At 42.8% G+C, this 25,113-nt stretch overlaps 1 protein-coding gene across 3 annotated transcripts; it reads left to right on the forward strand.

Moving 5' to 3' along the window:
- Positions 1–511: 511 nt before the first annotated feature.
- Positions 512–23,671, forward strand: HEY2 (hes related family bHLH transcription factor with YRPW motif 2). 3 transcript variants are annotated; one of them, XM_083495971.1, is made up of 5 exons: positions 512–630; positions 8,412–8,490; positions 8,601–8,684; positions 17,161–17,242; positions 21,622–23,671. In XM_083495971.1, exons 2-5 carry the CDS (start codon positions 8,467–8,469, stop codon positions 22,293–22,295), a joined length of 864 nt encoding a protein of 287 aa, XP_083352097.1. In that variant the 5' UTR covers positions 512–630; positions 8,412–8,466; the 3' UTR covers positions 22,296–23,671. The 3 variants fall into 3 exon arrangements, with proteins under 3 accessions (XP_083352097.1, XP_083352096.1, XP_083352098.1); XM_083495970.1 differs by lacking the exon at positions 512–630 and adding an exon at positions 3,479–3,858; XM_083495972.1 differs by lacking the exon at positions 512–630 and adding an exon at positions 5,998–6,342.
- The last annotated feature ends 1,442 nt before the right edge of the window (positions 23,672–25,113 follow it).

Consider the following 25,113-nt stretch of genomic DNA (forward strand, 5'->3'; position numbering starts at 1 on the left):
TACGTTCTTGGAGGCATTGCAACTTCGGCTAAGCTACGCCCATAACCCGCCATTACGACTCTTTAAAGTCCCAGCATTTTAAGAGCACGCAAGTATGGAGCAGGAGAGGCGGAATATTTGCGTCCCTTTTTCCAAAGCCGGACATATCAGATATACCGTGCCATCATTTATTAGTTGCATAATTTTTGTATCCCCCCCTCGCCCCGCATCCTCTAAGGGGCCCGGGAAGGCGCGTGTGCGGTTAACCCGCACTCTCTCACATCCCTGAAAGGCCAAAGCAGGGCCCAATAAGCTTCGCGACACTGATTTGAACGTCGTCTCGTGGCGCGGCCTAAAGGCACGCTAGCCTCCGGGGGCCGCCCTGCTGGAGATCTGCAGGTCTGAGATCGGTCAGTTCGCGGATGGGTCACTACCCGGGAGCCCCAAATACGCTGCCTTGGGTCCCGTGTTGGAAGGGAGGGGAGACGTTAAATGCAGGAAAATAAATAAGCAAGCGGCCCCCAGATGCTTACTTAGAAAACACGAACATAAACGTTCGGCCTGGAGCCTGAAAGTGCCTTCGCAAAAAGTTCTCATTGCTATACTTTTGTCGGGAAGAAGCACAAACTTCAGAGTTCATGACAAACCTAGGTATTTCATATTCCTGCGAAGAAAACGGGGATGTTTCCTAATTTCCTTCTAAACGTTTTATCTGTATTTAATTCTGGGGAATTTTGAAGGGGGGGCAAGAATTATCTTGGCACTGAAGGGGCAGGGAAGAGAGAGAAACAGAAAAGGAGAAAAGACAAAGAAGGCCCAACCCTTTTCCTCTCCCAAGGGGCTTCTGTCTAGGACTAGGTGTTCAGAGAGTGAAGGGCACGAACAGCGGCTTGGTTTTATGTCCGCTGGTCTGCAAGCGTCGCTGGACGCATTTCCATTTAGGATGGGCGCCAAAATCCAGTTGCTGCTGTTCCTCCTCTGCCTTCACGCTCCCAACTATAACACCCTGTTCTTGCTCAGGTCTGCGGGCTTCTTGTTATGTGGCCGCGCAGCGCCTCCGAGAGCACCCAGCGTCCCTTGCCCGGGGCGGGTGGAGGCAAGGAAGCGGCCTCTGCTGGGGGTGGACGGGGCTTGGTCGGGCGCGCAGGAGACCGTGGGGGAAAGGGCACCGCCCTTGCGGGGAGAGGCCTGGCGGATGACAGACAGGCCGGGGGACAGCGCGAGGCAGGTTGCATTTCAAAAGTCATCCGAGCTGAAACGGGTCGGGTTTCTGTTCACACGGGGAGGCCGCCCCGCCGCCGCCAGCAGCACGGGCGGGCGACCAAAGGCAGCCCTTGCCCTCCACCCGCTCCTCTTTCGCCTCTGTGCCCGCCTGCCTCCTCCTTTCTCCTCGAGTCTCTGCGTTTGACATTCATTGTAAAGGCCCGTCCCCCCTCCATTCTGTGTCCATCGCCCGGCCTTTTCCCTCCCTTCTCCCGTCGTTCCCGCCTCTTCTTGCACTTTTCTTCCTCGGTTCTTTTTCACACTCCCCACTTCACTGCCTTTTTCTTTAACGTTTGCCTTCCCCGGCTTCCCTCTCTTATGTCATCTTATTATATTCTATCACGCCATGTCAATGAGTTAGGCACAAAGGAGCCAGAAGTCTAAAAATCTCTAATCCACGAAATGCTCCTATAATGTCTATGTGAAGAGTTGAGAGTGCACTGAAGCCTTAATGTGCTGGAATAAATCCCTTTGGGTTTATTTATTTGAGTCTGAAATAAGGCCCACTGAATTCCATCATGTATAGGACTACACTGTGTTAGTTGACCTGTATTGATGTTGCTATTATTTGAAGCTGTAAACGCAACAAGATGTAAATATAGTGGTAATCCAATATTTCCCACCCTCTTCCATTCCAATCCTGCCTCCAATCCATGGTTGGCCCAATCATGAGACAAGGTGAGGTGACTGCCTCAGGCAGCAGAATCCACAAGGCCAATGGATCCCAATGTAGATCTTGATTCTGCCAGTGCCTTTGTTCCTGGCATCGATCTTCACTCCTCCACTTCTTCCATGGCGGAAGGGAGGTGCCATTTTGCTCCAACTACATTTCACTTAGTTGCCTTGTGAACTGGAAGACAGAACAGGTTCCCATAAGAAACACTGCCAACAGAGATACAGTGAGAAGCAATAAAACCCCCACTTCCATGAACCCTAATCCCAAGGATCCCAGCTTTCTTTTCTTTTTAAAAGGAAGGTTCTGGCATTTAGTAGAACCTGAGGTAGGAAGTGAAGAGTACAGTCACTAATTTATTTATTTATTTATTATTGTGGAGGGAGGTAAGAAACCAACTTTTCCTTTCCCCTGAAAAAATCCTGCAGGCTGTAGACGTTCATGGCCAGAGGACACACTCAAAATCACATACGCCAACAAATAGGAGGGGGAGCCCTAGTTTAAATACTCTGTCAAACTAAAGCAAACGCTGCCTGCCGAGTTTGTTGTGGCTCCCTCCTTTTAATAGGCCACAAGCATCTTTGTAAGCAGAATGCGGCCTCTGATGCTGTGCAAGGACTTTTCTTCTAAAGTGTGTCTTTATGGTGTTACGTGTTATATCTCAAGCTGCAAGAAAATTTCCAGATGTTCAATTTGCTCAGCTATTTTTGATTCCTACCTTCTAGAACCATTCCAAAAGAGCCCAGGATGGAAAACAAGTGATAAAGCGATAAAGACATCCTAAAGCATATTTGAAACATTTTTTTTAAAGAACCCTGTAAGTGTCGCTGTTAATTATTCCTAAAGTGACCTCTCTTCCCACTCTCCGCTTTCTGTCTGCAAAGGAGAAAGAGACGCCCGTGCGCTTGGTTCTCCTTGCAGAAGTGTGGGAAGAGAGTAATACCTAAGGGGGAAATCCTACGCCTGTTGACAAAAATCCTTCTTCCTCATCCGTAGACTGTACCCTAAGACGACCAAAAAGTTGTCTCCCCTACAAGCAGTCCTTCCTCATAGTTTCTCCCTTTGTTTTATAAATAAGACAAAGCTCGCCCCCTCCACCCGGATCTTTCCCTAAAGCTTTCTTGTGTATTCTCCTGCAGTATATACGTCGGTGCAAATTATTTCCACCCGTCAAACTTTTTCCCCCCTATGGAACTTTTTCCAGTGTTGGGTCAGATTTGAGAAGTGTAAACGCTGCGTGCCCGGACTGACATTATTAACGCATGCATCTGCGCTTGTTTATGTGGGTTTTATGAATCCCTTTTGCAGTCTGTGGCTTGCTTCGCTGGCTGCGAAGCCACCTAGCAGAAACACGCTTTGATCAGTTCCTGCCCGAGCTATCCCCGCGCTGCAGCCCAGCTCCGCAGAGCTGAAGGTGTCTCCCGGCCAGCTCCAGCCACCCTCCCGCCCTCTTTCCTCCCCGTCTCCCTTGCGCGCTCGAGGTGCTCCGGGCTTTCCCACGCTTCCAAGACGCCCAGGAGTGTTTGGCGCCGGGACCGCTGCCGCGCTTCAGCCAATGAAGAAGAGGGCAGAAGCGCCGGGGAAGGAGGCCTGTCACTCACTCCTCCGCTGCCCCAATCCAGAGGGCTCAGCCGGAGGAGGAGGGGCGTGGCTTCGCCCCTCCTGTGGGCGGGCTCTTGTGCTCGAGGCTGAGCTGCAGCGTGGGAAAGAGCTTCAGAAATCCATTCAGTTCGCTGGCGCCGGCTGGGGAGGGATAGGCGGGCTTTAATCCGGAGTCACTGTCCAAAAAGGGAAACCGCAGACCTGAGTTCTCCTTGTTTATCTCCTGATTTGGAAGCTGGACTCTTTCCTTGGGCCACAATGAAGCGGCCTTGTGAGGAAACTACCTCAGACAGCGATATGGACGAGACTATAGACGTGGGGAGTGAAAATAATTACTCTGGGTAAGGACGAAGTTTGTTCGTTCCGGGGTTTTTTTTTTATTTGCAACAAGAACAAAAAATCTGGACCGTGTCTCCTCTTTTTCTGTGGGAGGGGGTGGAAGAGGAGGATGGGGAGCCAGATCAAAGGCACCCCCACCCGTGTGGGACCATTGCTTCTTGGTGCCCCTTTTTGACTTCTGTGCAGTGCTGGATATTCTGACATCAGAGGGGCAGTTAAGCAATTTTAGATCTGGTTTTGATGGTTTTGTGGAAGGGAGCGGGGTAAGAGTGCTGTTTCACTGTTAATATGTATTAGACAATTTGCTTCAAAAACGTGGCAAGGCAGCCCTATTAAGCTTTGTGGCCCTGCTACTTACTCATTTTGTTGACGGGGATCTTGGGCTTCTGAAGTCCTACCCTGATGAATGGCACCCCATTTTGTTAGGTTCTAATAGAAAGTAGGGGATCTATTTTCTACCCTACTCGGACGTCACACTTCTTTCACCCAGCTATCTACTTTTCCCTTCACTAACTGGCATCCTCGGTTGTAAAAAATTCTTTTGGGGATTTATGTAAGAGCGTACCTTAAGTTTGTCTTGGCAGGGAAAAAAAACATAGCAACAGTAGCAGAGTACTGTACTTTTATCAGAGTCAGCCATATAGTCTTGGTCAATATACATCTTTTGGAACTGTTCTTTAGTGCTAGATGTTAAGCAAAAAGGGGAGTGTGGGGGATGGAGTATCACATTTTGTGTCCTGTAGGCTGTTGACAATTAGCATGTGTTGAGTAGTAGCAGTACTGAACTAGTAGGTTCTGTGTAAAGTGGAGCTGCAGCCGCTTGCAAGACTAGAATTGGGGTGGGAGGCATCCCTTGAAATACCTGAACCAGTCTTATAATACTAATCCTGTGTTACTAGAATCTTTCTAGGTGTGTACTGTTGTAGGTCATTGCCAGAAAAGAAGGCAAATCCAGTATAAATCACCTCCTAGCAAATGACCTGGGTTTGCCTGCTAGGAAGGATGGGGTGGAAAGGAGTTAAAGTCTCAGCTGTACCTACTGTTGTTTAATATGGACACTAAGCTTCCTATACCTCCATAAATTCTTCAGTTCTGCAGATCACTACCTTCCCACACTTTCTTTCCCATCAATCTGGATTTTCTCATAACAAGGGATACTTCAAACATCTGGATTAATAGAGGAGAAAGTGTGGGAGGCATTGATTTAGAAGAGATTTTCTTATGGAAAAGGAATAATTAATGGAGCTACCAGGCTATTCACATTAAACAGCAGTATGGATGAAACCTAGAAAAGAAGAGAGATTGATTAGAATGCTATAGAAATCAAATGGGGGGGCACAGTTGCTTCAGAATAATAGGTGGAGCTGGAGCATTGTTGAGATAAGTAGAACAAGGTATGCTTCATTACATCTGCTTGTGTAACAATCCTCAAGGCCTTGAGATGTTTGTGGTGAGAGTGTTTGAAGAAAGGGTGCTTGCTATCAAAGCAAAACAAGATATTTTCACAAGAGGGCTGTCAACCAACTGAATTATATTAGTTGATTAATCAGCTAAATAAATTTGAATTTTACCAAGTCTCAATATAGAGGGTTGGTTTGTGAAGAAAGTAGAAAACAACTGAATAAGTAACACTGCAATTCTAGCTCTACTTACCTCGCAGTTAGTGGCACCTACTCAGTAGGGGACTTACTTTCTAAGTAGACATGGCTTGGCTTGCTCTGTTAATAAACACAATTTGTGCCTAATTTTTAGGCTGCCCTTACTATTTAATTTCATGAAACAATGCAGAGCCAAAGCTAAAACAAAGTTCAGCCAGAGTTAGACATGTTTAACTCCCAATTATATCAGTGGCATGCTTAAATCTCTCATTGAAAACTTGGTAGTATCCAGTCCTAGTCTTACTCAGTAACATGTCCATTGATTTTAATGGGTTCCCTCAGAATATGACTTCCTTGGATATTGCCCAGTGGGACTAAAAAAGGGGGGGGATTGATTGCCTGCACACTGCGGTAGTTTTTGATAGAATTTTGTTAACAGAGATGCTGTAAAAAGATAGCAGTAAAATTACTGTTTCAGTCATTGATTCCCTTTGTCTTTTAAAATGCTGTTCTCCTGGGTTTGCTCAGACATGTCATGATTTGGGAGTTTAAAGAGGCATTATCCACATGATGCAATAAATCCAATTGCTTTTTATAATCCATTTTAAATTAACCTGTTTCAGGGTATCTACACAGTAGTAGTATTTAATGTTAGCCAGTTGGATTTATATAGGCTGTACACAGTGCAATTTTTTTCTAGCAAAAGAGATACTGCAGCTCACCATGAACTTCCACCGTGTTCACCTGAGAGATGCTAGAACTGAGCTCCTGTGAGCTTCAGCTGAAAAAAAACAATGCCCTGGCTGTAGTAGTTCGGTCTCAGTCCCAATCAAGATGGTTAGTGTAGATTAGCTGGACAATTACATCTGAATTTCATGGAAATATTGTGTAAGTTTTAAATCCAATTACAGTAGTGGTATGCCACAAGTCGCTTACTCTGGGGTAGTATCGTAGAAGTCAACAGAGAAAATTTAATTCCAATTAATGTCGTTATCTGAGTGAAGCCAAAAAATGTAGCTGGATAAATGCAGAGGAGGAAATACTAACAGGTGTTTGCATGCTAAATTTAGGTTCTAGGGCCTGTAGTATGTCAGAAATGATCACCTAAATATATGGGCTGTCAGTAAAAAAAAAGTTTCCTCTTCGTTGAGGTCCAGATGGTATATATGTCATATGCAATTGCGATTGGTTGTTATAAAAGAAAAGGAAACAATCTATTCAGAATGAAGTAAAAAATGGCTTACGTAGTAATCAGTGGGACATACAACTATTTAACTCTGACTGGATTGTCTCAAGAATTTTAAAATATTTAATCTGGAATTATCTAAAGCAATGTGATTGACAGATGAGGATAATTGATGGACTGCCTTAGATTCAAAGCAGTCTAGTGCAGTCAAACTAAGCCCTCCAGATGTTTTGAGACTACAACTCCCATCATCCCTAGCTAACAGGGCCAGTGGTCAGGGATTATGGGAGTTGTAGTCCCAAAACATCTGGAGGGCCGAGTTTGCCTATGCCTGGTCTAGTGGTTCAAGCGACTGTCAACTAAAAGGGGCTGTAATTGAGGTTATCCTTCTGAGGTGAATGGAGATTGCACAACAGAAGTGCCTGATAGTTTTGTTGAAGGCTGGGCACTCTGCTTTTCAAACAAAGAATAACCCAAGCATCCTAATCAAGTTTGTTAGAATATGAAGCGTTTTACAATCCAACATGCGTAGTTAGAAAATCTCATTGATCTCGGTGTAATATTTGTATTTCCAAGTGATGACCATTTTTTGGTTAATGTTGTTTTTTGTACACAGATGTGAGTTTAGTCAAAATACATGCGCCCTGCATCAGCTGTGAATATTTCTTGTGTGTGTGCTCGGCAAAATACATGGAAGTGAGCCTAATCCTTTTCAGACTGCTGCTTCTATATCTTTTGCTTGATAAAGTAATTTCTGCCAAACATAGGCAAGTTAGAGGCACATCCTTTTTGTATCAAGTATTTATTTCTGCTGTATTGGAAGCAGTGGGCTTGAGGGTGCTCAATATTAGACACTTAATCAGTAGTTCTTTTGAGTACATGGTTAATACATTTGAAATCATATATAATGAATATTTTACATATTTCACCAGTCAGGGTGAACTCAGGACCGTGGAATATTTTGGGAGGACTCTTTTTATTTTTTAAATGAACCTCTTGGTGAGCAAAACTAAAGGGGATGGTGTAATGGGGCTGAAGAGTGGTAGTGAAAGTTTTCTTCTGCCTGCTTCCATATTTTACTGAGCACTTGAAACAGGAATGGGGAACCCGTGCCTTTTTAAATGTTGTTGGACCCACCATCTCTTAACCATTGACCAACCTAATTGGGGCCAATGAGAGTTGGGTGTCCAACAGTATATAGAGAACCTCAAGTTATTATAATTCCTATTTTTAAAATTTCTATACTGTCCTTCATCTGAGGATCGCAGAGCGGTTTACGATATAAATTACATAGCCCTCGTGTTGGTGAGAGGAGGGAGGCATTAGACCCAGGGCTGGCCCTGTGATGAGGCAAAGTGAGGCAGCTGCCTCAGGTGGCAGATGCTGAGGTACGGGGAGAAGACAGCTGTGAGTTCCATGTGGCTTGCCCTGACACCCCTACGCTAGCCTGCTGCCCTCAAGTGTAGTGGAAGAGACTGTCCTTTTGCCAGTACAGCTGAAAACAAAAAAGTTGTACAAAACAGGACAGAATAAAACAATACTTGCTTAGGAATAATTGTCCTTCATTTTCAGCATTTGTAAAGTAAGATTTTGTAATTGGAGTAAGATTCAACTTCCAGTTGAATTGGCTTCTGTGTGTGTGTTGGCAGAAGACACCACCTTTTCCTTCGCCTCGGGCGGAAAAATGTCTTGAGCTGGCTCTGTTTAGACCTCTGCAACAAACAACACAATAGGATGCTGTACCTGACATGCCTTTTCAACTGTTCCTCAGGCACAGTGCCAGTTCAGTGATCCGATCAAATTCGCCTACGACAACATCTCAGATCATGGCCAGGAAAAAGCGAAGAGGGGTAAGGGTTTCCTTTATATTTTTAATGTAACAATTGCATTTGTTTCTGCTGTTTTTACCTTCTATGCACCTTAACTTTTATATCAATTTATTGCTTTGTTTTGGCAATAGATAATAGAAAAAAGGCGCCGTGATCGCATAAATAACAGTTTATCCGAACTGAGGAGGCTTGTGCCAACAGCATTTGAAAAACAAGTAAGCATAAATATTCTGTATCTCAACTCATCTGGTCATGTTGGGTCTTTCATAAAGCTCATTAAAAATAAGGCTGGATGTGTTCTGATCTGGCACGGAGCAGGCACTTCAATAAAATGCTTTGTTGTGGCAAAACTATTAAAAGCAAAATTCTCCACAAGGCTGAAAAACATTTCCATTCTCTGGTTTGCTGTTCCCTTAAGGGCAATAGTGTTCGTGTTGTCTCTGTTCTTTCTATGCATTCCAGTAGTGGTTTTGTTTTGCTGTTTTAAAAAGTGCTTTATTCCTTACAGGTTTTTTAAAAAACCCACACATGTCAAATACCCTCCTGCATAAATCTTTTAACAGCATTGTATTCTCATCCCTCTCCTTTCTGATACTTTTTTTATTTAATTCTAAATTTAATTAGTAAAATAATCTGATTGTTTCAGATCCTTAATAAGCTGGCTATTTAATAAACACTCTCAAATAAATATTTAAATTCTTAAAAAGAAGCTGTTCAGATATAACAATTGTTGCTAGTGCTGCAGCTCTTTAAAATGGTCCAAGTTGGAATACAGTTTTTTAAATGTAAGTTTTTGCAGGGTGATCACATGAGGAAGGGTGAATAAAAATTATTTCCTATATATAAAAAAGTTATTTATTTCATTCTTAAGCTGCCCAACATCTATGAAGATCCCAGGCTGGCTTATACAATTACTCTATTAAAAAATAAAATTAGCATTCTTCTTGCAGAATTGTCCCAGCCAAAACTTTGTGTTCGACATGTGCTGATGTAATGTGTCGGCACACTCATTGTAATTGCAGATCTTTCTATATAGTGTTTTATTTATTTTGGATGTTTTTATCTTGCTTTCGCAAAAAAAAAGTGAAACATGTTGTGCAGAACCCCTATCTTAAATGTAAATTTGTGATTCCTGAGAACAGCACAAATAGGTTTCGTTAATATTGCTAAGCGTAACGTACTTCAAAAGATTTCCACTGACTTTGTAGAATCATAGAACTATATGGGATGAAAGGAACCTTACTCTTCAAGGTGATGTGAAGTTGTGTTGCATGCACAGGAGAAAAATTAAATCATTTCAGTCACCAGCTTATAAGAGTTGGAGGAACACAAGTGTTGTATTTGGATCATTTCTAAATATGAAAACACAACCTCTCGATTAAGCCCCTTCAACAATAAAAAAAGTTTGGAGGGTTTTTAGCATCTCATTACTGACTCGTAACCAGTTGTGATGCCTTGACTTTGGGAGAGAAGTCTGCAGAAAGGTGCTTCTCTTGGTGCTGAAGATGCAATAGATCCAAAATTGAGAAATGTAATTGCAGCCTCGAAATTGCAATCATTATGATTTGCAGTGGAATCCTATACGGAAATGTCTACTTGGAAGTAGGTCCCACTGAGTTAAATGGGATTCATTCCTTGATGAGTGCTCATAGGATTACGACCTCAGTGTGGAGCAGAGTCATTGAAATCTAAGGGAATACAATGCATTTTCTATGGGGTAAGTATTTTGAACGTAGGCTCTGGAATAGATTGCTTGCACGGAAGAAAGCGTGAGATGAGTATCATGCTATATAACACAATGAAACCTGTACGAAATCAACTTACACGAGTTAACTTTGAAACTCTTGAGAGAATGTTTGTTTATGTATTTGAGGAATTATTCTCCATCCTTCAAAAATTGAAACTACATGGTTCAGGTTCATACCACTTAGTCTGGAATATCATGACAATAATATTATAATAATAATTTTATTATTTGCACCCCACCCATCTGACTGTGGTTGTTTTTGGAATAAACAAAAACAAAAAATAGACTACACACAAAAATACTATTGTTAACAGGAACACTTTCATGTGAGACTATGTAACAGTGTCAGATGATTACAATTCCTGTACGCAAGAGGACAAGAGAGTCCTTAGTGCAGCTCTCAAGTGAAAGAGGAAGATGTATTTCTGCCTCTAGGGGGCGCTGCCATTGGCACTAGGGATGGAAGAAGGTTTCAGGGCCTTCTTTGTGGAAGGATAGAGAAGGTCAGTTCAAGCTGGGCAACCCTTAGGGCCATGATAACTATAGTGATGACAAATATGAAGAACTGGAAGAAGTAGAAACTGAAAGCAATAGCTGAGAAAGCAGAGCTAATTAAATTTCATGTACATTCATTGAGTCTTGATTATCCCCCTGCTTTTCCCCTCATTTCTTTTTATGGAAATTAGTGCTTTATGTCCGCTTGACACAGGAGGACTGGAGGAGCTGTAATATTTTTCTTTGTTTTAATAATGTTGGTGTTTTCTTTTGTTTTTATTGTTTTTTGCCTGCTCCTCATAAACTGGCATAGTCAAAGAAATTTCTTACAGGTCAGGTTCCTTACAGTTCAGCAGCTTGTAGCTCAGTTTGTAAACATTTTCTTTTAAAAAGTACCGGTTTTTTTGTGTATAAGACTAGGTTTTTCCCTTAAAAATAATGTCAAAAATTAAGGGGCGCCTTATACACAGATACATCTCTCCCCCCCCCCCATTTTCTTAAATCTGAGTCCCCCAAATCTGAGTCCCCAAAATGCCGTCTTATACTGCAAATTCAATTTGGGATTATTGTCTGAATAAACTGTACTTTATAATAAACTAGACATAATTTTATGGCAAACCATAATACATTTTATGTTCCTAAGGTAACAAAGTGACTTTCAAACTGTTAATGGTTGAAAGCGCGCGCACACGCGCGCGCACACACACACACACACACCATATATATATATATATATATATATATATATATATGCTTTCGTAGATTTTCACGGGTACAGGAATGCAGGTTTTGGTGTCTTCGGGTGTCTTCCCGTGTAAGAGTTGGGGTGTCTAGGCGACGTTTCGACGAGGTCTCACTCGTCATCTTCAGGCTGGTGCTTTCGGCTTCTTGTTACTGGAACAGAGCAGGATCTCAGTGTTTGAGTTCCTATAAATACTGTTGAGGGGGTGTGGTGTATAGCCTCCAACGTTCTGGGCAGAGAGGAAGTTCCCAGGTTAGTGTGCCTTTTCTTCTTTTGTTCCTTAATTACTTGAGGGATATCAAGAGGTCAAGACACGAAAGCTTTAGCAACTAATCCACACTTAATGACCCTCCTAAGTGGTACTCAGAATATCACTCAAGAAATCACTCAAGATATCCCTCAAGTAATTAAGGAACAAAAGAAGAAAAGGCACACTAACCTGGGAACTTCCTCTCTGCCCAGAACGTTGGAGGCTATACACCACACCCCCTCAACAGTATTTATAGGAACTCAAACACTGAGATCCTGCTCTGTTCCAGTAACAAGAAGCCGAAAGCACCAGCCTGAAGATGACGAGTGAGACCTCGTCGAAACGTCGCCTAGACACCCCAACTCTTACACGGGAAGACACCCGAAGACACCAAAACCTGCATATATATATATATATATATATATATATATATATATATATATATATATTCGTAAAATATTCCACACGTATATATATTTACCCAAACTGGGGGGGAAACCTCTTCCCCGTGGCTTCAAATTTTCTGGAAATATTACATCTCCAATTTTGATTCCCAACACTACTATGTTCTATTAAGGGAGCTATCCCACATTGGAAGAAAACAAGCACTTTTATTTTAGGCCATATGTAGATCTCCCTATTCTTGCAACTCCTTCTCATATCTCACTGAAGGGAAAGTTGGTGTGTTTTATATATGGTGGAGTAGATGGTATATACTATGCATAGACTATGCCTTTAATGCAGGTACAAGCAGATGGGGAGGGGGGAGGATAATGACTATGAGCAGGCAAAATACCATTCCTGCTACCCACACTATACCTTTAGCAACTTGCATAGCTCAGCAGACTTTGGCAGCATGGGAACATGGAGTTGTCCTGAGCTAGTCAGAGAAAGTGGGACAAGGGACAACAGTTGATTGTCCCATTGCATTGTTTACTTCTTGAAAACCACAAACATTATAAAGGCTTCTAAAGCTCCTGGAAATTACCCAGCATCGGGCAGCTATTACTCAGCTCTTGCTAAAAATGTTTGTGTTGGGTCAATGGAAAAGATTAGCACTGAGGAAAGTACAAGTTGTAATACAGGGGAAAGATAAGGACGGGGGAAGGAAAAGCAAAGCAAAGCAATCTAAGATAACCCAGGTCATATAAAATCTAAAAATGCCAAGGCTTACTGTGCTTATTACATTTATAAAAATAATAAATAATACGGGGAAAGGGCCATCGGAATAAACTTTCATACAGTCTGCCAGGCCACGTGTTATCATTGCTGTCTAGTCTTGATCAAATGGCTGTTTTTAAAAACAAAAGAAAAAAGCATTAGTATTCAGGTTTGTTGTAATCAAAGTCATCCTGAGAAAAGCTACACATCCATTCTCTTTACTGGTGCAACTGAAGATACTGTTGAATGTTCTTCAGCCGACTTCTATGACTGCTATATATAGATACATTCAGTTGGCTCTTCAAAGGGAAAGATGACTATTTCTGCTTAAACTTTTTTTTAAAAAAGACATACCCCAGTCTTTCAATTGACTGATTGTCTTACAATACAATACTTGCACACGCACAAGCTTGTACCCTGGGCCAGTGCATGTTTCTCTTTGGATTCCCTGTTAGATCAGAGGATTCTTCCTCATAGGGGGGAAGCAAGCTCTTTTCAATTTCTCCTTCAGTGGAGAATGGATTGAGCTATGCTGTTCTTCCCTTTGCCAGGATGCTTTTCCTGGGAGGCCAAGAGTGCCACCTTCCATTGGCCCTTGGTCCCTTAGCTGACCAGAGGGTGCTTCCAACAAAAATCAATCATTGAGTCGCTAAGCAGAAATCACAAGCTTTTCATTTGAAGGCATATAGCAGTCTTAGAAATTTATTGAAGAATATTTAAATTGTGTATGGAGTTCCAGCAGCAAAGATAATGGACTTTTAGGGATCAGAGTGTTGCGGAGCCTGAGCAATTTTGAGTGCACAAATTGCTTCACAGTTATTTGCTCGTTTATTCTGAGTGCTATCCTGAGAGTGAGTTAGGCTGAGAGGGAAAGTGACTTTTAGAAGTTGGTTGCTCAGTAAGATGCACAGACTTGGACTTCTCATGTTCAAGCACAGCACTCGATGGCTTGACTCACAGCTGAATGTGTGAATAGGTGCTATTGAAAAGTAATGTGCTTTGAGGTAATGCAAGATGAAACGTAGGTTATCTTTGCCTTGATAGAACTGGGATGGCCATAGCAAGTCTTGGATGGAGCTCTGAACATAACTGCGCACTGTAGGGTTAGGCCCATGATTTTACACCTAATCACATGGGAGAGTAAAAGGGACATATGAGTAGGGGGTGCTGAACCCCCATCCCTCCCACAAGGTTACTTTCCTGCCAGCTAGCTTCATATGTCAGAAATGAGCTCAAGATGGATAAAGTGACTTGGAGGCGGGGAGAGGCTGTGGGGAGATAAACAGCAGGCCCTGGAATAGTTCAAGTCCCTTCCACTGATCCACTGACCCCTTTTACTATATAAATTGGGCTGCCCCACTCCTTTGCTTTTTATGTGATTGAGGCAGACTGGAGTCTAAACAAGCTGGCCTCTGCCAGCATTGGATGTAGCTTGGTGCTTTCTTATATAACTCAAGTGTTTCATTTTGGTGGCACTGGAAAATAACAGGTGGAATTCAATGTTGCTCTAAGTGGGGAATGAGCATGAGAACAAGCTCATGCAATGGGACTTCGCCCCCCCCCCCCTTATGTGCCCCTAAACCGATTCTGGCATTTTCCCAAGATTTAGGGGGCACAGGAAAGAGGAGATGGGAGGAGGTTCCACCATGGGAGTGGATCTTGTTTCACACATGCAACAACTTACTTACATCCCACCCAAAGCTTCCGAAAGGGAAAGGGCAGATAAGGGCAGTTCTGAAAGTTTTTGGTATGGTTCCTGTTCAAATGGAGAAAGGGTTTTTTCTTCCGTGAGAGTAAAATTAAAAAATGATTTTATGACCCCAGAAGATGGGCATCTTATCTGGCATCATTCATAACATGATGTCATCAACATGCCTACTGCAACTTAACCCTTAGAGCAGCTTGGCATTTAAAAAAAAAGTTTTGAGATTTTTTGCAAGATGAATATTGAAGTATATGTATTGCTAAAACATGCTCTTCCTCCCCTTTGATTTAAATATTATCAAAGAGTCTTGTGGCACATTTAAAGACTAACATGCTCCAATGAGCCTTAATGATGAAGGACACTTTGTTGGATGCATAGATGAGGGGCTCCTGTTCATGTGGACCATATGTGTTTCACTTTTCCATTTTAAAGATGAACCAAGTCTCATAGGTTGTTTTTGGGAATCCATTCCACAGAATTGGGTTTAGATTTTCAATGAGAAGCTATACTCTTCTTTATCCAAGTGAAGACTAGGAATAGGTTTGAACAAGGATGTCTAGTTTCGCTAAGTTATGGGTCAATGTGGGTAGCCTTTTAGTAAGTACAGGGATAAAGACACCACCCCTCTCCTGAATTCCTGATTTGTAAACAAATGCTTTTTAAAAATAAAAATATATAATTAACTGAACAAAATTTGTATTAAAACCAAGTATATTTTTCCTTAGCTGCAAAGCATAAACTTGTTAGGCATTACGGCTGTCCCATTCATTAGGCACAATTCACTGGGACATTGTCCTGCACAAAACCCATTGCAGAAATAAATACCTTGCTGTCCTATAACTCCTGTTTATTTTATTGGGGCTTGCAAATAAGTTTGTGCAACTCTGAAGTTTTCTTTGCCTTTCAGATCTGGTGTGGATCTTTGCACCTTTTCTTACTGAGACAGATTATCTAGGTCCATTTCAATCTGGTTTCAGGTCTGGTTGTAGGACAGATACCGTCTTTGTCATCTTGGTGGATGGCTTATGCTGGGAATTGGACAGGGGGAGTGTGTCCCTGTTGTTGGTTTTGCTGGTCCTTTCAGCAGCTTAACCATGGTATCCTTGCTGGGATGGGACTTGGGGGCACTGTTTTACAGGGGGTCCATTACTGGTAATTTGGTAAAGAAACACTGTGGCACCAGGTGGCGCTGTGGAGACCCGTCTTTCCCTACCAGATTTCCCCATATGAGTTTACAATGCGATTAACTGAATTGCTTCTTTGACATGTGTAGATGTGTAGAAAGTTGTGCTGGGGGGGGCTCTTGTTTGATGCCTTGCCCATTTGCCTGTGGAGTGCCTTGGGGTTCTGTTCTGTCCCCCACGCTATTCAACATTTACAATGAAACCTCTGGGAGAGGTCATCCAGAGGTTTTTTTTTGGTTTTGTGTCACCAGTGTGCTGATGAAACCTAGTTCTGTTCCTCCTTTCCACCTAAATCCAAGGAAGCTGTATCTGTTCTAAGCCAGTGTCTGCCATCACTAATGGACACTAGATGGATGAGGGTGAACAAATTGAAATGCAATCTAGACAACACAGAGGTGCTCTTGGTCATTTGGAAGGCAGAACGGAACTGGGTTTCAGCCTGTGCTGGATGAGTAACACTCCCCCTGAAGATTGTGTTTCGCAGTTTGGGTGTGTTCCTGGATTCAGCCCTGACTGCATTGGCCAGAGCTGCTTATAGGAAGCATACAACTTCCTTGTTCCAACAGCACCACTGGTCTGTTCCAGACACAATTCAAAGTGCTGGTTATAAGTCCTGTGTGTCTTATTCCCAGGCTACCTGAAGAACTGTATTTTCCCATACAAACCTGCCCTGGCTCTAAGATCTGGAGGCCCTTCTCTCAGTCCTACCACCCTCACGGGCACATGTATGGGGACATAGGAGAGGGCCTTCTTGGTGGTGGCTCCCAGACTTTGGCACTCCATCTCTAGTGGGGCTAGACTGGCTCCCTCTTTGTTTTCTTTTTGTCAGCAGGTGAAGACTATTTTATTCCAGTAGGCCTTTGGGAACTGACGGCTTTTAAGGAAAGGGTTTTTAATAGTGCTGTGCTGTTTTTAGTATCTGTATTTTAATAGGTCCCCCCCATTGTTTTAATTTGATTATTAAAGTTCAATTACTTTTAAACTATTTTTTTAGCTTTTAGCTTTCTGTGTTTTATTCAGGCTTCTTTTAATTTGTGTAAGCTTACTTGAGTCCCGGTTCTGGTGGGGAAAGGCAATGTGTAAAATTAATAAATAATAATACAGATTTTTTTAATGCTGCTTTGAAAGTTGTGAATGTGTATATCTGCTATACATGTTTTCCTTGTTTGCACAACTCTGTGCTTCATAGAAAATGTGTGCTCAGTTTATGCCACTCTAGAAACTGTGATATAGTACTTGTGTGCAAAAATAAAGTGTGGGATACAGATGCTGGGTAGAAGAATTAAACTGAGAATGCTCTAATGGTTGGGGAAATTGAAACCATAAGATGGAGCTCAAAAGAGGGCATACCAAATCAAAGCATGCAATACTTTTAAGCCTTTATTGTTTGTGCCTCTTATCTCAAAGGGATCTGCCAAATTAGAAAAAGCAGAAATCCTGCAAATGACAGTGGATCATTTGAAGATGCTCCAGGCGACAGGCGGGAAAGGTAAGGAATTGATTTTTGTACTGTTTCTAATATTAGCAGGGGGAAATCTCAGCAAACGCTCCCTTTGACAAGCTGGGATAGGCAGTTCTAGATTAAAGGACTGGAAATCAATGCTAAAGGCAGGGTTGAACTCGTGGGAAAGAACTACGGGGACAAAGGAACCACTTGACCCTGGGCTTGTGTTTGCTTTCATAACACTGTGGGAGAGTAAAGGCTTCATTCACAGGCAGCCCAGTCAGAGATTTGTTTGGGGTTTCCAAAGAGCACTGAAATCGGCACAAGGGAGACAAAACAAATACCCCAAACATCCAAACATAAACAAGGAGGGCTGCGGCAACAATTGTGCTGCATGAAAAACCAAAGTTAAAATTCATTATGCAGCTGCTATACCACGGGAAGTGGATCCAGAGGAAACTTTCCTTATTGTTTATGTATTGCCCTTTGTTCTAGAAAGAATGTTTTCCATGCAAAATTAGGCTGTGCCATTCATTCACCAGGACAGCATCTAAGCTTGGATCTTCTGTTGGATTGTTAAGAGGAAACCCAATACCACTAGAAAAAGAACTATCCACAATCAGTGCTTATTTTGTGTGCCTGCATGTTTGCGATGTGGAATTGGGAATGTGGCTTTCGAAGAGAATAATGTCTCTTTTCTTATCTCGTTTTTTGAAAGAAAAAAGAAAAGCAAGCTGCTTTGGTTTAGAGAATTTTTGAAAATCTAGTTGCACTGCACACTAGAAATTCAGAAGCCAAACATCTGGAAGCATAGAAAGTTAATTTGAAATATTTTTGTGGGTTACTTTATTTTTGTTGTTTTGTAAATGGAAATTGATAAAGTGATTAGGAAGTTTTGAACACTGGTAAATATGTAATCATTGGGACTTTAGTGCTGGAAACTGTGTAACTCAGATCTTTCCACAGTATTTCCCATTCACTGGTGGCCTTACCCAACCCACTGTATCTCATATTCAGTCCCATTCTCCAGTTGGAAGTATACCTTACAGTATGACTGTCTGAATTCCTGTGCAAATGTATGTGAAGGGTTTTGAGCATCCTCAAGCTCTGTATAAACTGGAGATGAATAACTTCGCCCCTCTAAATATTGTTGGATATCAGCTCTGTTCAGTGTGGTTCATGGCCGGGGTGATAGGAGTTGCACTACATCCACAACTGGAAGGCCACTGACGTCGTCGTCGTCGTCGTCGTCTTCTTCTTCTTCTTCAATAGTAGCAGTTGTTGTTTTATTTATTCCCCATTCCTGTAATAAATCAAGGTTAGGGAACCCCATTATCCCTGACAATTGGCCATACTGGCTGGGGCTGATGAGAGTTGGGAGTCCAACATCTGGAGGGCCACCAGTTCCCCATCCCTGGTATAAACAAATTAGCATTAGCATTAACATGAGCATTAGTATTAAGATGGGAATGACCGCTCCCCACATCAAATGGGCGTTTTTTGCGTAGTTGCGTGTAGCTCCCCCCCCCCCCGATCCTACGCGGCTCCTTAAAATACAACCTGGCTTTGCCCCCTCCCACGCTGGATACTTGGAGGTTCCTGCCTAAGTTAACCAATCCCGGCAAGGGGGGGGGCATTGCCAGGGGAGTTGGCCAGGTAGGGTGGGGCCGCCCTGCCCACACAATAGAGGGTGGAACTTACCTGGGAGTCCTCATTCAGCTCCAGAGCATCTCCCACCCTGCCCTCCCTCAGTTATGCGTCCTTTTGCAGGTTAACCACTTCTCCACAGATATGTGTGCGCTGCTACATCATTGGTTGCTGTTAAAGGACTGGGAAGGAAGGAATTTCCCTGCATTGGCAGGTTTTGCCTCCCCCGTAGCAGAGTGTCACAACTTTGGCAGTTTCAGGCCTTGGGCAGAATCCGTTAGTCTATCTTCCCTAAATGGGGGGGGGGGCATGAAGCAGTGACCCATGCCCCCACTGCGGTGGTGATCTCAGGGTTACCTGTTAAAGGGGTTGTTTTGAGGGGAGTCATTGGCCACACACCAATAGGTTGTCAGTGGTCTCCCCTGCGTTGCGGTGAAATGGGGGGCGGGCTCTCTGCTTAAACATACGTTTTCGAGAGCCAGCCCAATCCCCACACATTTTGGATAACCCTGATGTTCCCCAGATCCCCGGCTGGGGACTGGGAGGAATAAATGCCCAATCCCTAAGCCAAGGTCTCCCTACATCTGAATCTTTATAATAAAGTTGTGGCCAATTTTAATCCCATAACACATTGTCATGAGTCATTATTCCACTAGGGAGTCGCCTGGGGTTGGGGGGGGTCTCTGCCTGTCTGCGCAATTCTTTATTAGGGGAATGGGCCAGGCAGAAGTCACGTTCTCCCAACTGAGGCACCATTTACATGCCCCCCACCCACCAACCTACAGTCGTACCTCAGAAGTCAAACACCTTTAAAGTTGAATGTTTCAGCTCCCGAACGATCGAAAACCGGAAGTGGTTGTTCCGGTTTTTGAACGTTTTTCGGAAGCTGAATGTCTAGTGTGGCTTCCGATTGGCTGCAGGAAGCCACACCTTGGTTCTCGAACTGTTTTGGGAGTCGAACGGACTCCTGGAATGGATTAAATTTGAGAAGCAAGGTACAACTGTATTTCATGTGGAGGTTGTTGGAACATTAACAACTATCGCCCTCCTTTCTTGCCAGTTCCTCCTACTACACTATTTCAGATTGTCTCTGGAGACCAAAGTACTGCACATCAAATAAAAGATACATTCTTAGTATCCTTGTAACAATTTGCACGACTTAATATGTGTGCAAAACAAACTCCTTCTGTGCTGTACAGTGGTACCTCGGGTTAAGTACTTAATTCGTTCCAGAGGTCCGTACTTAACGTGAAACTGTTCTTAACCTGAAGCACCACTTTAGCTGATGGGGCCTCCTGCTGCTGCTGCGCCGCTGGAGCACAATTTCTGTTCTCATCCTGAAGCAAAGTTCTTAACCTGAAGCACTATTTCTGGGTTAGTGGAGTCTGTAACCTGAAGCGTAGGTAACCTGAAGTGTATGTAACCCGAGGTACCACTGTACTTGATTTTAAAAAGAATTTGGGAGGTTGCTGAACCTTAAGAACTGGTATTTTCAAAATGATGCTAAGAATGTTTGTTTGAAGGGGGAATATTTGTGAATTTGATCAGTGGGACAACAGCTACTTTTTCCTTTGGAAAGATAAATGGTTATCTTTCATTAACTACTGGTAATGTGTCTTCCTGTTCCTACTAATACACACATGGTCTTAAATACTCACATTACTAGTAGTCCTTCACCATGATTGACATTCCCAAGCTGCACTCCTCTAAAATACAATGCAATTGTGTCATGGGCCTCAAAAGCTTTACAATATCCTTTTTGAGACTATCTGACCAGAGTTGTACATTTTATTTCAAATTTGTTCTTGCAAAATAATTTGGTATAAAGGCATTATAATATGGACAGTTTTCTTATCTGTCCCTTTCCTAATGATTCCTAATGCAGGATTCACCCCTTTATAAAGCTGCTGCATTCTGGGTCCTTGACAGCTTTAATAGAATGAGATGCTCTTTGTTTCACCCACCCAGAGAAGACCTTGGTTGTTGTTTTTTGTTAAAATAATAATAATGGCAAGCACCAGTTGTATGGAGGAGCAAATCCACAATATTGAAATATTGCAAATATTGTATTTAAATATCACTGTAAAAGGAACAGGATTTCAAAGGCTAATTATTATGTGCCTATGTATGTGACATACACAGGCATTGTTCAGCAATATGGTGGAAAATCTTGCATTGGAAGTTTAGTCTTTTTAATCCTTTTCCTATTGTTCAAAATGTATGTGTGTGTGTGTGTGTGTGTGTGTGTGTGTTTGTTTGAAGAGTCTCAGACTGATGGTCTTAATTCTTTCTCACTGTAATGTCTGGTTGCAAGTTGACTTTAGCACATTTCAGTTCCATCAGTGAGCATATGCATAATACAAAAGCCGTTTGAAAAAAATGTTCTGGGAGCCTTAAAGAGAAAGAGCTAGAACATGGGTAGGCAAACTAAGGCCCGGAAGCCGGATCCGGCCCAATCGCCTTCTAAATCTGGCCTGTGGATGGTCCAGGAATCAGCATGTTTTTACATGAGTAGAATGTGTCTTTTTATTTAAAATGCATCTCTGGGTTATTTGTGGAGCATAGGAATTTGTTCATTTCCCCCCAAAAAAATATAGTCTGCCCCCCCCCACAAGGTCTGAGGGATAGTGGACTGGCCCCCAGCTGAAAAGGATTGTTGACCCCTGAGCTAGAATATTATAGAACTGCCATTTCAAGAAAGACCAAAAGAAAAGAAAAAAAAAACCAAAGAAATCCCATTGGGTCGCTAAATTCATTTCTTGCTTTCTGTGTTCCAGGTTACTTTGACGCTCATGCTCTCGCCATGGATTTCATTAGCATTGGGTTTCGAGAATGCTTAACTGAAGTTGCAAGATACCTGAGTTCAGTGGAAGGACTGGACACATCTGACCCTCTAAGAGTTAGACTAGTCTCTCATCTCAGTTCATGTGCTTCTCAGAGGGAAGCTGCAGCAATGACCTCCACCATGGCACATCACCATCACCCTTTGCATCCTCACCACTGGGCGGCAGCTTTCCACCATCTCCCTGCAGCTTTACTGCAGCAGAATGGACTCCACACTTCTGACATCTCCCCATGCAGACTCTCGACAGCATCAGAAGTGCCTCCCCATGGATCTGCTCTGCTCACGGCCACTTTTGCACATGCCGATTCTACGCTTAGAGTGCCCTCTGCCGGCAGCGTTGCTCCCTGCGTCCCGCCACTTTCTACCTCTCTCCTCTCGCTCTCGGCCACCGTACATGCTGCAGCGGCAGCGGCAGCTCAGAGCTTTCCGCTCTCTTTTGCTGGGGCTTTCCCAATGCTGCCACCTAGTGCAGCGGCCGCAGTGGCAGCTGCAACAGCAATCAGCCCACCGCTGTCCGTATCAGCATCTGCCAGCCCACAGCAAGCCAGTGGGAACGGAAGCAGTAAACCCTACCGACCCTGGGGGACTGAAGTTGGAGCTTTCTAAAAAAATCTACGCAAGCCTTCCTGGGGCATTTTACAGTTGCAATAGAAAGTCTTTCACACAAAGGCTGTTAACAGGTCAAGTAGCCCTTTGGATTCCCAGAAGACGGGAGAGAAATAGTAAGACGTATTCTGCCTTAATATTGGTCAAAATGAACAGGAGGTCTTTCTTGTTCAACAGACTGGACCACAATGATCTTCAAGAACGATGACTCCCCTTTAGGCATTTCCTGAGAAATGTATAGAATGTAGAATTAATCCTCTTGCCATGCATTTTTATTTGTTAAAGGGGCGCTGGGTTTATAGCTAAAGAAGCCTACCCTGAAACATGAACGCTAAGTTTAAAATGCGCAAGTGCCTGACCTCTTCCAAATGTGTGCGGGGTGTGTGTGGGTGTGCACGTGTATGTGTTTTTCTTTACAAGGCAAATAATAAAAGTCCTAGTATGAAAATAATACTGGAGAGAAGAGTACAGAGATCCAGCACAGGGATACCATTCTTGAACAAAATGTATACCCTAAGGCTGAATTCCCTTGACATGAGTGGGATCTAAGCCAGCTAACTGTGCAGGATTACAAACTATGGAATAGCCAAGCAGATAACTGAGGATGTATACACTAAATTTAATCTGATCTAATTCACTTTCTTTGTGCAGACTTGTCAAATGGTGACATGCATGATATTGACAAAAGCACTGATCTTTCCAGTGCTTGGTCTTGCAAGACTTCAAGCATCCTGGCACTAGGTGGCATAAAATTATAGCCAAGTGTGTTACATGTACATGTGTGAACACCAGGATAAATCTGACTTATTTGATTCCCTTTGCAAACGAAAATACTGCATCCTCCAGATGGGATGCAAGTCCTCTTCATAGTCAGCTGTTGGGAATTGGCATGAATGAGTAGCTGTAATGCAGGCAACAGGATCCTTTGGGTTGTCTTGCCATTGTTTTTGTATTGGTTCAGTTCTCAACCCAAACAAAAGTGTTGGGAGTTTAAGTTATGTTCTTACTACCCAGACAAGCAGTGCTACAAAAATGCTTTGCTTTTTTTTATTTTATTGCAGCAACATGAAATAACAAGTATTTTAATTCATTGACTCAAGAGCTAGAAAGTTTGTTGTTGGGGGTGGGTCGGGGAAGCAAGTTAAATAAAAGCACAGCATGTATTATTATGCACTTCATTTCTCTGCTGTGTGGAGAAAGCAATAAGCAGTGAGAATGTTAAACATTATGCAAAATATACTTTTAAAATATTTGTTTTAAAAATACTGTTCCTAGTCAGGGGTGGGGTGGGAAAATTGTGCATTATTTTGTTAACCTTTTTTTCTATGCAAAAGTCTTTAAGTATCACTAATTAAATGAAGTCTTTTTTTGACTGACTTCTGGTTTGTTTTGGTGTGCCCGCTGGAAGTGAAAGGTCTGACTGTGAGGTAGAAGTTCAGATCAGCCCAGATGGAGAAACTTCTTGCACTTTCTGGTCTGTGTGTGCTTGTGCACACGCACAGTACTAACCTATTCTACAACTTTTGAGTGTGCAATGTGGTCTCTCAGTTTCTGCATAACTTGATTGTACCCCATGTTTGGGGACATCATGCTACTGAAAACGTCTACAGTTGAATGTCCAAACCTAAGAGTGACTTTGGAAGGCTGAGCTAGACACAATGTTCTGCACATGACTGGTCCCTGTATGCTTAGCTTTTGTTGGTTAAATAGCAGTTGCAGGGGAGGTGATCCAGAATGGGGGCTGCAGGATGGAGAGGGCATCAAGCCGGTTAATCCTGCTACAGTGCTGACTGTGCCCCATGCTTCCCCAATGACTTCTACTTACCCCCAGGACACAAGCTACCTGTTAGTTTTCCTCCAGGGAGAAATCAACTCCCCTTCATGCTCTGCCCCCATGGCTGCTATTTAATTAATGAAAACCAAGCACATGAGGTACAACCACACACGTAACATCTAGGCTGGCCTTATATTGGTTCAAAGTGTTTGGTGATACATGATAAATAAGAAAAATAGAAAACTGCAGCTATTGTCCCCAGTCCTCAGTGGTTTTAGTTTCCAAAAGGGGAACCTAGGATAAAACAAAAAAGATGGCTAGCAGTTAGGAATGGCCTTTCTCATTTTCCCTGTCAGGTTTTTTATATACATTTCCATATCAGTTTGCATTTTTAAAAAAAGTCCTCATGAAAATTCATCAGTGCCTCAGTGCAAATTTCTCCTACTATACACATTTTTGAATGGATTTCTGAAAAGCTGTTTCCCCTAGTATGATGCATTTTTGTACATTTTTGTGCACAATATTTGGTTGGAGAACTGAATTGGTAAGTGTGAATTTTGATCGACGGCTGTGTCTTGGTTTCAGCTATTTCAGAAAGTGAGGCTTGTCTTTAAATGCAAACTTTAAATCCAATTTCTCTCTGCCTCCCACCTCCCAATCCCTACTTGAAATAGTCACATTTTATATTAGCACGTGAACAAGCAGATTAAAAGATATTGTCTGTGTTGCAGTTCTAAGGACCCTCCTTAGAGGGTCCCTGCTGTCTCCTTGGCAGTTTGCAAAGACACGGAAAACAAAATGGTTACCCCATTGGCCCCAACATGAACAATCCACAACAAAGTGAGCGCACAGTTCCTCTCCTAGATTGGCACTCTGCTGCTTAGCTCAGTTAATAAATTATCTGGGAGGGCCAAGAACATCAGCTCTGCACTTCTCCTAGATGGCCTTCACATAACAGAACAGGGTTTTTAAAAGTAAAACTAGGCACTATATTTTGTGTTTATCTCACACAGTATTTCATTGATTCCATCTCTTGCATTTTAC

The sequence above is a fragment of the Podarcis liolepis genome (genome assembly GCF_965112155.1).
Source record: "Podarcis liolepis genome assembly, chromosome: 3".
NCBI lineage: Eukaryota > Metazoa > Chordata > Lepidosauria > Squamata > Lacertidae > Podarcis > Podarcis liolepis.

Coding starts and splice junctions, on each gene's coding strand:
- HEY2 (XM_083495970.1), top strand. CDS start 3,776: ATGAAGCGGCCTTGTGAGGAAACTACCTCAGACAGCGATATGGACGAG. Junction 8,491..8,600: donor CCAGGAAAAAGCGAAGAGGG/GTAAGGGTTTCC, acceptor TTTTGGCAATAG/ATAATAGAAAAAAGGCGCCG. Junction 8,685..17,160: donor CAACAGCATTTGAAAAACAA/GTAAGCATAAAT, acceptor CTTATCTCAAAG/GGATCTGCCAAATTAGAAAA.